Here is a 12,817-nt window from a genome sequence, read left to right on the forward strand (position 1 = left end):
AAAAGAAAGAGAGGGAGAAAATATTGGTGTGTGTGTGTGTGTGTGTGAGAGAAAATACAATAAATTACTATTAAATTTATTATTATTATTATTATTATTATTATTATTATTATAAATTTATTCATATTTCAGAGGAATGACTGAGAAGAAAGGAAGGAAGGAAGAGGAGGAAGGAAGGAAGGAAGGAAGGAAGGAAGGAAGGAAGAAAAGAGGACAAGAAGGAAGAGAAAAGGAGGACACTCTCTCTCTCTCTCTCTCTCTCTCTCTCTCTCTCTCTCTCTCTCTCTCTCTCTCTCTCTCTCTCTCACAGACCCACAGGATGTCCCCCCACAGGATGTTGACAAACCCCACAGTCACTCCCCTCAGCCCCTCTCTCTCTCTCTCTGTCTCTCACCTACCTTCATGCCCAGAATAGGAACCCTGTCAGTGCCCGTCAGGAACTTCAAAAACCACTTCTTCTGCTCCAGGGAGAGTTTGTGAAATACTTCCCAGAACGTGCGTATGACCGGGTGGTCTGGGAAACATTCGCCCTGGAAACACCGACAGAAATCAATAAACGGAAGGATATTAGTGTGAACGGTGTGTTTATTTACATTCCTGCGGTGTCGTGTGGGAGGACTGGGTGAAAACAGACAGTAGAGGAGGTGGGAAGGGGAGGACTGGGTGAAAACAGACAGTAGAGGAGGTGGGGAGGAGAGGACTGGGTGAATAAAGACAGCAGAGGAGGTGGGGAGGGTAGGACTGGGTGAAAACAGACAGTAGAGGAGGTGGGGAGAAGAGGACTGGGTGAATCAAGACAGCAGAGGAGGTGGGGAGGGTAGGACTGGGTGAATAAAGACAGCAGAGGAGGTGGGGAGGGTAGGACTGGGTGAATCAAGACAGCAGAGGAGGTGGGGAGGGTAGGACTGGGTGAATCAAGACAGCAGAGGAGGTGGGGAGGAGAGGACTGGGTGAATCAAGACAACCTCCAAACTGCTGTTCTACAATGCTGACGAATCCTTGAAAAACACACACACACAAAAAAAAATATATATATATATATACAAATAAACAAATAAACATATGTAAAGCAAAGCTAATTAGTCCTGCACCTGGTTCTCACCTGCCGAGTGGCGTCACACCTGAGCAGCAGCGTCTTGGCCTGAGGATCGAACAAGAATGGATACTCACAGAACAGGATTGGACTCTGTAATGTAAAGGATTGGATTAGTTAAAGTTGTTTTTAAGGGTTGAAGGGGTAAATGAAGAGTTAAAGGGTGTATTTAAGGGTTTAAGGAGGTAAATAAAGGGTAGAAGGGTGATTTTAAGGGTTTATGAGGCTATTTAAAGGTTTGGTGTCTTTTAAAGGGTGTTTTCAAGGGCTTAAGAGAATAAATAAAGGGTTTTCAATTTTTAAAGGGTGTTTCTAAGGGTCTCTCAGTTAAAATTAAAGGAAATGTCGATTTTAAAGGATGTTTTTAAGGGTTTAAGAGAATAAATAAAGGGTTTTCAATTTTTAAAGGGTGTTTCTAAGGGTTTGTCAGTTAAAATTAAAGGAATTATCAATTTTAAAGGATGTTTTTAAGCGTTCAACATTGAAAGCTCCCCAAACACAGTCACCCATTCACAAACACCCCCAATACACACACAAACACCCCCAAACATGGTCACCCACCTCCCAAACACCCCCAAAACACACTCAGACACCCCAACAACACCAAAACACATCTAAACACCCCAAAAACACACCCAAACACCCCAAAACACACTCAGACACCCCAAAAACACACCAAAACACATCTAAACACCCCAAAAACACACCCAAACACCCCAAAATCACTCAGCCACCTTCAAACACCCCCACACCCCCACACACACACACCCACCTCCCTCCTGGACATCGGGTGAAGCCTGCTGTTCATCCAGTTCAAGTAATCATTCCTAATATCAATTTTCTCTGCAATTTCTGGGATGTAAAAGTCGTCGTAGTTCAACCGCCCCACTCGGCAGCCGGCTTGGAAGTTCAGACCGTGGACCAGGGACAACAGCCGCAGGGAAGACACAAGGGCACGCCGGTCTCTGTGTGGTGTGGGTAGGTTAGGTTAGGTTTGGTTAAGATCTGGTTGTGGTAGTGGTGGTGGTCTGAGTGGTTGTAAGTGATGTGGTGGTGTTGTAGATAAGAATTGTTGTAGTAGTAGTAGTAGTAGTAGTAGTAGTAGTAGTAGTAGTAGTAGTAGTAGTAGTAGTAGTAGTAGTAAAAGAAGAAGAGGAGGAGGAGGAAGAGAAAGAGAATGAGGAAGAGAATGGTGGTAGTAGTAGTAGTAGTAGTAGTAGTAGTAGTAGTAGTAGTAGTAGTAGTAGTAGTAGTAGTAGTAGTAGTAGTAGTAGTAGTACACAGACAATTATACTTCTCTCTCTCTCTCTTACACTCAAAACACACACACACACTCTCAATGCACACTCTTACAAACCAACTCTCTCTCTCTCTCTTACCTCAGAGCTACATTGGTGAGCTGAATTCAGTATTTGTACCACCACATTCTTGTACAAAGTAACCAGCCTTAGTGTAAAGTCCCTTGGAAGAGAGGCAAGCCAGGAGAGAGAGAGAGAGAGAGAGAGAGAGAGAGAGAGAGAGAGAGAGAGAGAGAGAGAGAGAGAGAGAGAGAGAGAGAGAGAGAGAGAGAGAGAGAGAGAGAGAGAATTAATTTTTCTCCTCCAAAAATATACTTAAAACACACAAATCAATAGAAAAACAAAGAAAAAACACCAAAACACATTTAAAACACCCCAAAACACATTTAAAACACCCCTAAACACACTCAAACACCCCAAACACACCCAAAACACAACCAAAACACCCCCAAACACTCCCAAAACACACTCAAACACTCCCAAACACACACACACACACACACATACACACAAACAATCCAACTCACTGAACACCTCCGCCATCTCCTTGCCAAGCTTCAACACTCCCTCAGCATACGGCGTTTGGAGTTTGGCCGTTTGTTTAGGGTCAGTGAAGTCCTTGTACAGGGGAAGGACATAACAGCGTAAGGCGTCCTGGCTGGGGGATGCGAAGGAAGACTCTTGGCCACGTTTTGAATGCCAGTACGAACCTGTGGACGTTTGGATACGTTTGGATTAGCTCGGTAATGGATCAGTGGACGCTTGTGAGATTCTGCGTGTGAAATGCCAGCAGGTCGGTTTGTCCTGTTTTGTCCTGGGAAACCTTCAGTAAAATGCAGTGAAACGCACACAAACGCACGCACTCGCCACTTCCTGGATGGTCTCCCTTGCAATCCGGCCAATCTGAGCCACACAGTCCTCAGCCAAACGGTAGTCCAGCCCGTGTGTGTGTGTGTTTGTGCAAGCCAGCAAGCGTGAGGGAGCTGTTCCAAGCGCACACTGAGGCAAACACTGTCTCTGTGTACCTGTGTTTGGAAGTGGGTGAGTGAATGAGTGTAAACAAACGTGGGGATGGTAATATTGTTCGTTCGTTTGTTTGTTTGTAAATAGATTGATATGACACAAATGTAAACAAACACAAAAAATACAACATTCTGTCACTGAAAACATAAAAAATAAATTATATAACACAAACAAACACACACACACACACACACACACACACACACACACACACACACACACACACACACACACACACACACACACACACACACACCCAAATCATACCAAAACACACAACACACTCCCAAACACACACAAAATATACCATACCACACCCAAACACACACACACACACACACACACACACACACACACACACACACACACTTACGTAAACAAATCGTCATCAATCATGTCTTCTTCCTCAATTGACAGAAGTTTCTTAATCATATGTTCTTGAATTGTGAGAGAGAGGGGCATTTGGTCGGGGTAGGGGAGGGCTGCAAAAGTCCTCAGCACCCCCACTCTCCCTGCTGACGGTGGCCATGCTGACGTCCCCCCTGCGAAGATCTGGGAGAGAGAGAGAGAGAGAGAGAGAGAGAGAGAGAGAGAGAGAGAGAGAGAGAGAGAGAGAGAGAGAGAGAGAGAGAAATTGGTTAGTTTTAGGCTTATATAATTTAATTCATGTTTGTTTAGAATTATTCATCATCATCATCATCATTATTATTATTATTATTATTATTATTATCATTATTCAGTTTGTTTTTCTTGATTATAAATAAAAGAATATACTTTATGTACACCACTACTACTACTACTACTATTACTACTTTTCTCCCTCTTCCTCTTCCTCCCACCACCCAAACACACACACACACACACACACACACACACACACACCTAACAAGAGGATCACCCTTGGGAGTATAGCCCAGTTGACCCTGCTTGTTTGACCCCCACAACAGCAGGTAGCCGGGCCTGGGTCACGGCAGCAGAGTGGTGACCCGCAGCGGCCAGCAGGACTAAGAGGGTGCCAGCCAAGGAGGTCACCAGGGCAGGATCCTTCTGGGGCCCCTGTCGGTGTCTAAGTGCCAACTGGCCGAAGGTATTTTTGTCACCATCTGAAACACACAAAAGCAAAAAATAAATAAATAATGATGATAACACACACACACACACACACACACATATATACAGACACATAGACACAGACATACATACATACAGACACCCACCAGCAGTCAAGGCAAGGGTGTGGTTGGCGTCACAGGCCAGCTGCACTGTCACCTTCCTGGCCAGACTCTTGACAAGCTTGCGTGTGGCGGTGTGACTGTCGCAGGAGTTGACGCCAAGCTCACCGTACCCATTGTCACCCCGTGCGTAGATCTGAGGAGAGAGGGAGAGGTGGGAGGGAGGGAGAGGGAGAGGGAGAGAGAGAGAGAGAGAGAGAGAGAGAGAGAGAGAGAGAGAGAGAGAGAGAGAGAGAGAGAGAGAGAGAGAGAGAGAGAGAGAGAGAGAGAGAGAGAGAACTAAGACCTAATCTAACAAAACCCAACTTAACTTAAGATATAATATACCTTTAAAGAGAGAGAGAGAGAGTGAGAGGGGAGATTAGAGAGAGAGGGAGAGGGAGAGAACCTAACCTGTCTAGGAGAAATAATTTGAATATACTTGTACAGTAAAATCCCTCTCATCCGGCATTCCAGTATCCGGCAGCTTCAAGTATCCGGCACATTTTTCCTTGAGCCTTAAAATCAATAAAAAATCAATGTGTACTCACAAAATCTATTAAAATTCCCGCGCAAGGGATAGTGTGTCCCCTGGCCACCAGAGCGCACTGCTTGGCGCCACCCGCGGCCCACTGCACTGTGTTTACCGAGTGACTCAGTCCCGCGTGTGCACTGTTTATCGCCTGACGCCTTCATCATGCCTCAAGTTGTACAAAAGAGGGAGTGTGTTTGTGCTTACACTTAAGCAGCTGATCAGATCAGCTGCTGATTAAGATCAGCTGATCTCTGTTATGGTAAGATGCGTGAGTGTGTAAGATGCTGGTCATTGTGGACATAATTTCACTTCTATTCAAGTATCCGGCAATATTCAAGTATCTGACATGTCGGCGGTCCCGTTGATGCCAGATAAGAGGGATTTTACTGTATATATATTGATAACAAGAGGAAAATGAAAAATGTATTGCTCTCTCTCTCTCTCTCTTACAGCTACTAAAATAACAAAATTATTTCTACTCTCTCTCTCTTTCACACACACACACATTACAGGCTCTCTCTCTCTCTCTCTCTCTCTCTCTATCTCTCTCTCTCACTCACCAGGCCCCAGGAGGTGAGAGCAAGAGAGTGCTGGTCTCCGGCTGCCACCTGAACGATGGTGTAGTTCTGTAGCTCATCAATTAATTCTGCAGGTGAGAGAACAGGTGGGTGAGGAGGAGAAAGTGCTATTGGAGTGTTGTGTGGTTATGGTGGTGTGGTGGTGGTGGTAGTAGTGGTGGTAGTAGTAGTAGTAGTAGTAGTAGTAGTAGTAGTAGTAGTAGTAGTAGTAGTAGTAGTAGTAGTAGTAGTAGTAGGCTCATTACATTCCAAGCACAGTACATAAATAAATAAATAAATAAATAAATAAGTAAATAAATATGATTAAAAAATAAGAAAACAACAACAACAACAACAACAACAACAACAACAACAACAACATAAAAACTGATGACCCCAACCAATCACCATGACCTCTAGTACAAGGGGTCACACAGGGCCACCACACTGCGACCTGACACAAACATAAACAAGACACCTTTTATGCATGAATTACAAGTGACCTATGACCCAACAGTGACCCACAGTGACCCACATTGACCCACAGTGACCCAACAGTGTCTTCACCTAGAACTGTGGAGTGTACAAAGTGCCCAGCTGACACGTGGAGGTGCAGGTGTCAAGGCTAGGGTCACATTAGGTCACCTGAACAGAGAGTGTAAGGGGGGGTGGCCTGGTGAAGGGAGGGGGGGGCCAGGTCAACCCTTAAATTGTGTGTAATAATGAAAATAATGATACCAGTGACCTCTCTCTCTCTCTCTCTCTCTCTCTCTCTCTCTCTCTCTCTTACGTTAGGTTAGGTGTTTACTTGGCACTTTGGCCTGTACCGAGGTTCCCACACCGCCAAGTAAGATTAGTAGGTGACTGAGAAGAATGCATTGGTATTATTTTGGCGTGTACCGAGGTTCCCACACTGCCAAGGGCGGCGAGGGGAGCGTGGGGGGGGGAGCACAGGGGCACATCCAAGGCTGCGTCACAAAATTTAGTGATTCTTTAAAGTGTAAATAAAAATATTCTCTTAAAACTACATTTATCTGGTAACTATGCACACACACACACACACACACACACACACACACACACACACACGCACTCACAACATACACACACACGCACTCACACATACACACACACGCACACACACACATTTAACTAGGGAGAGGCGTCACTGGCCGCACAGGGAAGCAATTTAAGTGGTCTGAAATATCTTACTGGCGTTGTGTGGCGACGGTAAGCAAGTCACTCCGGCCCCTAGTTTTTCCGGCCCCGGTCACTCCGGCCCCTAGTTTTTCCGGCCCCGGTCCACTCCGGCCCCTAGTTTTTCCGGCCCCGGTCACTCCGGCCCCTAGTTTTTCCGGCCCCGGTCACTCCGGCCCCTAGTTTTTTCCGGCCCCGGTCACTCCGGCCTCCCCCGCGTTCGACCCAGGTCACTCCGGCCTCCCTGGCGGCACGCACGTGTGTAAAGTTAGCAATATAATTATATTCTTGGGTTGTTTGAGTGTGTGTGTGTGTGTGTGTATTTACCTAGTTGTAGTTTACTTTTTAACAACTTTTATTGTACATTTGTAATGTCTATGGAGGCTAGAGCGCCATTCTCTGGCGGAATGAAGCCATATATATGCAATAAACAATAAATAAAACACCTACTCTTATCACGTATGTCCTATAGTCTCTCTCTCTCTCTCTCTCTCTCTCTCTCTCTCTCTCTCTCTCTCTCTCTCTCTCTCTCATCCACTTCATTTTGCAGCAATTCTTTATTTGAAAAGTAGCATTTGTGTATAATTTAACTGAACCCTTGGTGGACAGAAGGGTGTTGCCTTAATTATCACTTTTCGGATTATTTACGAAGTATAAATACTCTTCAACTCCTACGCACAATATGAATATGGGCCAATAAGAAAAAGAAAGGTCTGGTAAAAGGTGGGTCAAGTCACAACAACCTGACATTCTCTCTCTCTCTCTCTCTCTCTCTCTCTCTCATTTCCTCCATAATAATATTAATAATGATAATAACGATTATGATAGTGGAGGTAGAAACTTACTACTACTACTACTACTACTACTACCATACTGCTACTACAAAACATACTAGCTATATGAGTTTGCGTAATAGATAATAGTCGTTAACGCTGTCTCCTTCCTCAGAGTTGAGGTACCGAGGTTTTCGAAACACAAAACGACTTTTCTTGTTTCGAACAGGAAAACGACTTTTCTTGACCGTGCCATGAGGCAGACAGAAGGAAGTGATAATGCTTTTGTAAATCCAGTCTATTTATCTCGTAATGTTAACCGTATAAGACAGAAAGATAGACCTGTTGAACCTAATTCATTGGATTTTGAATTGGTAGTTGATCACATTCCGAATGAATTCCTCCAGAAAGATATTATTCTAGATGATGCAAGACACTTAGTATTTGCCACTGCAGACCAACTTGCCTTGTTGAAGAAGGCAAGGACATGGTATTTAGATGCCACATTTTCGTGTAGTACGAGCCCCGTTTCAACAGCTATTTGGAGTCCATGCCTTCGTTAAGGGAAGCGAAGGTAATGTAAAACAAGTCCCCCTTAGCTTTCATCCTTATGTCAGGGAAAAGAAAGAGAGACTACAGAAAGGTATTGAATTCTATTTTAGCAATAATTCAGGAGTGTAAAGTGGAAAAGATCGTGATGGACTTCGAAATGGCTTTGTGGTCAGTAGTCAGGAAATTATTTCCAGTTGCAAAGTTGCAAGGCTGTGCATTTCATTGGAATCAGGCAGTCTGGGAGGAAGATTCAGGCGTTAGGATTGGCGGTTCCATACTTGAATCATCGTCCCACTCAAGATTACCTAAAACAGTTAATGGCTCTTCCCTTTCTCCCACATGAACATATTACATCAACATTTGATCACCTTGAATCACGCCTTCCTGCTGGCCCAATTAAAGATTTAACAACGTACATGAGAGAAACATGGATAAGTGGGTTTTGGTCACCAAGTGAATGGACAGTGTTTGGCCAGAGCATTCGCACGAATAATGATGTAGAAGGTTATCATAGATGTTTGAATGGTAGTGCAGGCTCTTCCCATATTCCTTTTTATGTGCTGGTTCCCTTACTTTTCAAAGAAGCCAAAAATGTACAGGTCCAAGTGCGTCTGGTCAAGGACGGAAAACTTGCTCGTTGTCAGAGACGAAAATACCGATCTCTACAGGGACGAATATTTTCACTATGGAACAAGTATGAACAACATGACCTCACCACTGACCAATTATTAAAAGCATGTTCCAGGCTAAGCGGACCCAGTGTTTAGTTTGTAATATAATCTTGTTTTTTTTTACCTCAGACGCATACTTTTTGTATACATAAATATTTTAGTATCAGTAGACTGCCTGAATTGTTTTTTACTTTTAGACACATACTTTTGTATACAGAAATATTTTAGTATCAGTAGACTGCCTGATAAAGCCAGTCAGCGCTCCCATGTTGTGGTCAGGGTGTGGTGAGCATTGTTTGGTTATTTTTGTTATTATATATTCTTTCAAGGTTACATAGTATTACATAGTTATTGTGTATGTGTATGACTATACTGCGTAATTATTTAATAAAAGAGAGAGCCTGTTACTATATATTCTTTCTAGATAACTTAGTATAATTAGTGGGCCGGAGTGACTAGGGTGGTAGGCCGGAGTGACTAGGGTGGTAGGCCGGAGTGACTAGGGTTGAGGGCCGGAGTGACTAGGGTGGTAGGCCGGAGTGACTAGGGTGGTAGGCCGGAGTGACTAGGGTTGAGGGCCGCAGTGACTGAGGGCCGGTGTAACTAGGGGCCGGAGTGACTGTAAACCGTGGCGACATCAACAAAGCAACACCATTTCTCAAGTAAATAAGTATTATATCTAACTCAACACCATCTCAGGCACTCACCTTCCTGTATCTGGTGGTGTGTGCGTGTGTCTGTAGGTGTGGAGGAGCCCTTGAAAGCCAGCACCTTGTACACCTGGTTAAACATAAGATGCCTGGCCTGTAGATCCACGTTTTTTGGCGCGACTCTGTGGGGGCCGTCTCACTTCCCAGGGACAGTTTTTTTGTTTTTTACTAATTACACTGGTTTTTATATATATATTTATCGGTTTTCTAGGTTATGATGATTAATAAAGGTTATATTATTCGTTTTGCATAGGGTTTATCTTATACTAGTATTTTAAGATACCACAAGTTATAAAATCCCACATCTCTAATCTTTGCCTTTTTTTTCTTATTTACGCCACTTTTCCTTAATATTTTCCGGTATAAGATAATGTAAAATACTTAAAAGACTCCGTACTAGTTGTTTATTTATCAAAAGTAACCTCAATTAGTGAATTATAACGCGATCGTCCCTGTCTCAACACTGTACCATTATACAATGTTGACATCCTGAGGACTGTCTAAGAAAAATGCAATAAATTTAATCCTCTTCCTCTTCCTCGTCTTCCTCACCCTCATCCTCCTTTCTTCCTCTTCCTCCTCTGGCAGAAAAGGGATAAGAGGAGGAAGTAAACGAAAATGAAGAAAGGAATAAGGAAATACTGAATAAAGAAAGAAATAACGAATAATATGATTTAAAACTTTGTCCCTGTTATTTTCCTTCATTTAAATCCTATTCCTCCACTTCTTCCTCCTCTTCTTCCTCATAATCTTCCTTTCTTCTTCCTTCTCAACATTACTCACCATTTTGTGGTTGTAAATGAAAGATTTATATATCATCTTGCGAACATTTTCAACACACACACACACACACACACACACACACACTGCATAAGCATATGTACAACGAAAGACAAGGCAACACACACACACACACACACACACACACACACACACTGCATAAGCATCTGTACAACGAAAGACAAGGCAACACACACACACACACACACACACACACACACTGCATCACCATCTGTACAACGAAATTCAAGGCAACAAACACACACACACACACACACACACACACACACACACACACTGCATCACCATCTGTACAACGAAAGACAAGGCAACACACACACACACACACACACACACACACACACACACACACACTGCATAAGCATCTGTACAACGAAAGACAAGGCAACACACACACACACACACACTGCATAAGCATCTGTACAACGAAAGACAAGGCAACACACACACACACACACACACACACACACACCACACACACACACTGTATAAGCATCTGTACAACGAAAGACAAGGCAACACACACACACACACACACACACTGTATAAGCATCTGTACAACGAAAGACAAGGCAACACACACACACACACACACACACACACACACACACCAGAAACACCTAGAAACACATTTTTCCTCCCCAAAAACATCCAGAAGCACAATTTTCCTTTCAAAACACCCCAAAAAAACACTAATTTATACCCAAAAAAAACACAAAAAATCACTTAATTTCCTTTTTAAAACACCCAAAAACACACTTTTCCAGCCAAAAAAACACTTAAAAAAACACATTCTCCTTTCGAAACACCCAAGAAACACTTACTTCTACACAAAAACACCGAAAAAAACATATAATTTGCTTCCAAAACACCAAAAACATTAAAAAAATGGATAGAAAAAAAATTGCTTATTTAACTCAAAACACTTCATCTTATATTACAAGGCTGCCACATCACCACCACCACCACCACCACCACTACTACTACTACTGCTACTACTACTACGTTTGCTTACCTTTAAAACGCTGGAAATTCAGTGAAAATCTTTTCTTAATATTTCTTCTTTTCCTTCTCCTCTTCCTCCTTCCCTTCCCTCTTCTTCCTCCTCCTTCTTCATTTCTCCTTCTTTCCTCCTCTTTCTATTCTTCTCTATGCATGAAAACAGCTGGAAAATATAGGAAATAACACTAAATACTAATGGAAGGGCACTGGGAGGAGGGAAGGTCCAGGGTCTCGGTCCCCGGATGAAGGCGGCTGATGACGTCACGTCCGCCATATTTACGTTACGCAAATGATTTTGAAAATGACCCCTCGCAAAAATGGAGCTAGGCCGGAATGCTTTACATATTATGAAAGGGCATAATTTTAAATTAATTCTGGACATATAAAAATATTCCAAGCTTCAGTAATAATAAAGCTATATTTAAATAACTATATGAAAAAGTGTTCGAACAAACGCGATAAAAAAATACATTCCAAAGTCCACAAATCTCATTTCTCACGAACACAATACACTTTAAAAAATCGAAACTATTTTTACAAACAATCAGAAGTTAACCGGAAGCTGAAATAAATAAATAAATAATTTATAAATGTCGACTTTTTGAGTGTTCAACGGGTCTAAAACCCCTCTAAAAGTCCACGTATTTCACTCAAAAGCATCATAACATATTTAAAAGACAATAAACGATTTTTTTGAGCCCATAAAATCTTGCCTAGCTGCTGAAATAAAAAATCATGTTTGGCAGTATGAAAAATTTAACGGCAAACAGCAACACTTATTTACGCTGAAACAACCTCATAATCGACATGTTTCCCTTAACACTCGCACGCAAAACACTCAAAACACCACCAAATATTTTTACAAACCATAAAATCTTAGTTAAAAAGCCTAAATATATAAGTTAAGAAAATAGAAAGAATATTGGAACCTGGGGTAGACTCTGGCAATCCATCATGGCGGCCGCGGGAGGGCTGGGAGGGGGCTCAGATGAAAACAAGGTTGGATAACTCTCTTTCCTTATTATTTGTGGTTGTTATGAAGGTTATTTCTCTGTTTTCTGGATTAATTTCAGCTGTGTGTATGCGTGTGTGTGTATATATGTGTGTGTGTGTGTGTGTGTGTGTGTGTGTGTGTGTGTATCTATGTGTGTGTGTGTGTGTGTGTGTGTGTGTGTGTGTGTCCGCCTCTATTCCATGATAAATAGCATTATTTTCTCTTCTCTTCTCCCCTTTTGCTATTAAGTATCAAGTATTTTCCAGGTATTTCCAGTGTTTTCCAGGTAGTGTCGTAGGTTGAAGCCAGACCTCTGCTACCTGTCACTACTAAACTCACCTTAATTGACCTCCTGTGCCTCTGTGGTCCCGTTCCCTGGTGTTTAAATGAAAAGAGACAC

At 42.7% G+C, this 12,817-nt stretch overlaps 2 protein-coding genes and 1 long non-coding RNA gene across 6 annotated transcripts in view; 1 reads left to right on the plus strand and 2 right to left on the minus strand.

Moving 5' to 3' along the window:
* The window catches only part of LOC135108276 (uncharacterized), a 5,807-nt gene extending 5,230 nt beyond the window's left edge, over nt 1-577 (plus strand). Inside the window, exons 2-3 of the long non-coding RNA XR_010272190.1 lie at nt 1-26; nt 133-577. The exon at nt 1-26 is cut by the window's left edge and continues 829 nt beyond it. This is a non-coding gene — a long non-coding RNA (uncharacterized LOC135108276). The remainder of the gene's footprint in view (nt 27-132) is intronic.
* The window catches only part of LOC135108271 (probable E3 ubiquitin-protein ligase HERC4), a 12,166-nt gene extending 464 nt beyond the window's left edge, over nt 1-11,702 (minus strand). Inside the window, exons 1-7 of one of the 4 annotated variants that reach the window (XM_064019041.1) lie at nt 4,297-4,372; nt 3,788-3,966; nt 2,919-3,101; nt 2,473-2,554; nt 1,866-2,058; nt 1,103-1,186; nt 399-530 (exon numbers count right to left, since the gene is read on the minus strand). In XM_064019041.1, coding sequence (XP_063875111.1) covers nt 399-530; nt 1,103-1,186; nt 1,866-1,901 — 252 coding nt within the window. In that variant the 5' untranslated portion in view covers nt 1,902-2,058; nt 2,473-2,554; nt 2,919-3,101; nt 3,788-3,966; nt 4,297-4,372. Of the gene's footprint in view, nt 1-398; nt 531-1,102; nt 1,187-1,865; nt 2,059-2,472; nt 2,555-2,918; nt 3,417-3,787; nt 3,967-4,296; nt 4,373-9,617; nt 9,733-11,436 lie in introns of those variants that run through there. The other 3 variants (XM_064019040.1, XM_064019042.1, XM_064019043.1) reach the window with 3 other exon arrangements.
* On the minus strand, nt 4,309-6,128 carry LOC135108588 (probable E3 ubiquitin-protein ligase HERC3). The gene is made up of 4 exons (XM_064019749.1): nt 6,119-6,128; nt 5,721-5,806; nt 4,632-4,782; nt 4,309-4,517 (listed from the first exon to the last, which is right to left on the minus strand). Exons 1-4 carry the CDS (start codon nt 6,126-6,128, stop codon nt 4,309-4,311), a joined length of 456 nt encoding a protein of 151 aa, XP_063875819.1.
* Nucleotides 11,703-12,817: the final 1,115 nt, after the last annotated feature.

The sequence above is a fragment of the Scylla paramamosain genome, chromosome 17, assembly GCF_035594125.1.
Source record: "Scylla paramamosain isolate STU-SP2022 chromosome 17, ASM3559412v1, whole genome shotgun sequence".
Classification (NCBI taxonomy): Eukaryota; Metazoa; Arthropoda; class Malacostraca; order Decapoda; family Portunidae; genus Scylla; species Scylla paramamosain.

Coding starts and splice junctions, on each gene's coding strand:
- LOC135108588 (XM_064019749.1), bottom strand. Junction 4,783..5,720: donor CTCTCACCTCCTGGGGCCTG/GTGAGTGAGAGA, acceptor CTCTCTCCTCAG/ATCTACGCACGGGGTGACAA. Junction 4,518..4,631: donor CACCCTTGCCTTGACTGCTG/GTGGGTGTCTGT, acceptor TGTGTGTTTCAG/ATGGTGACAAAAATACCTTC.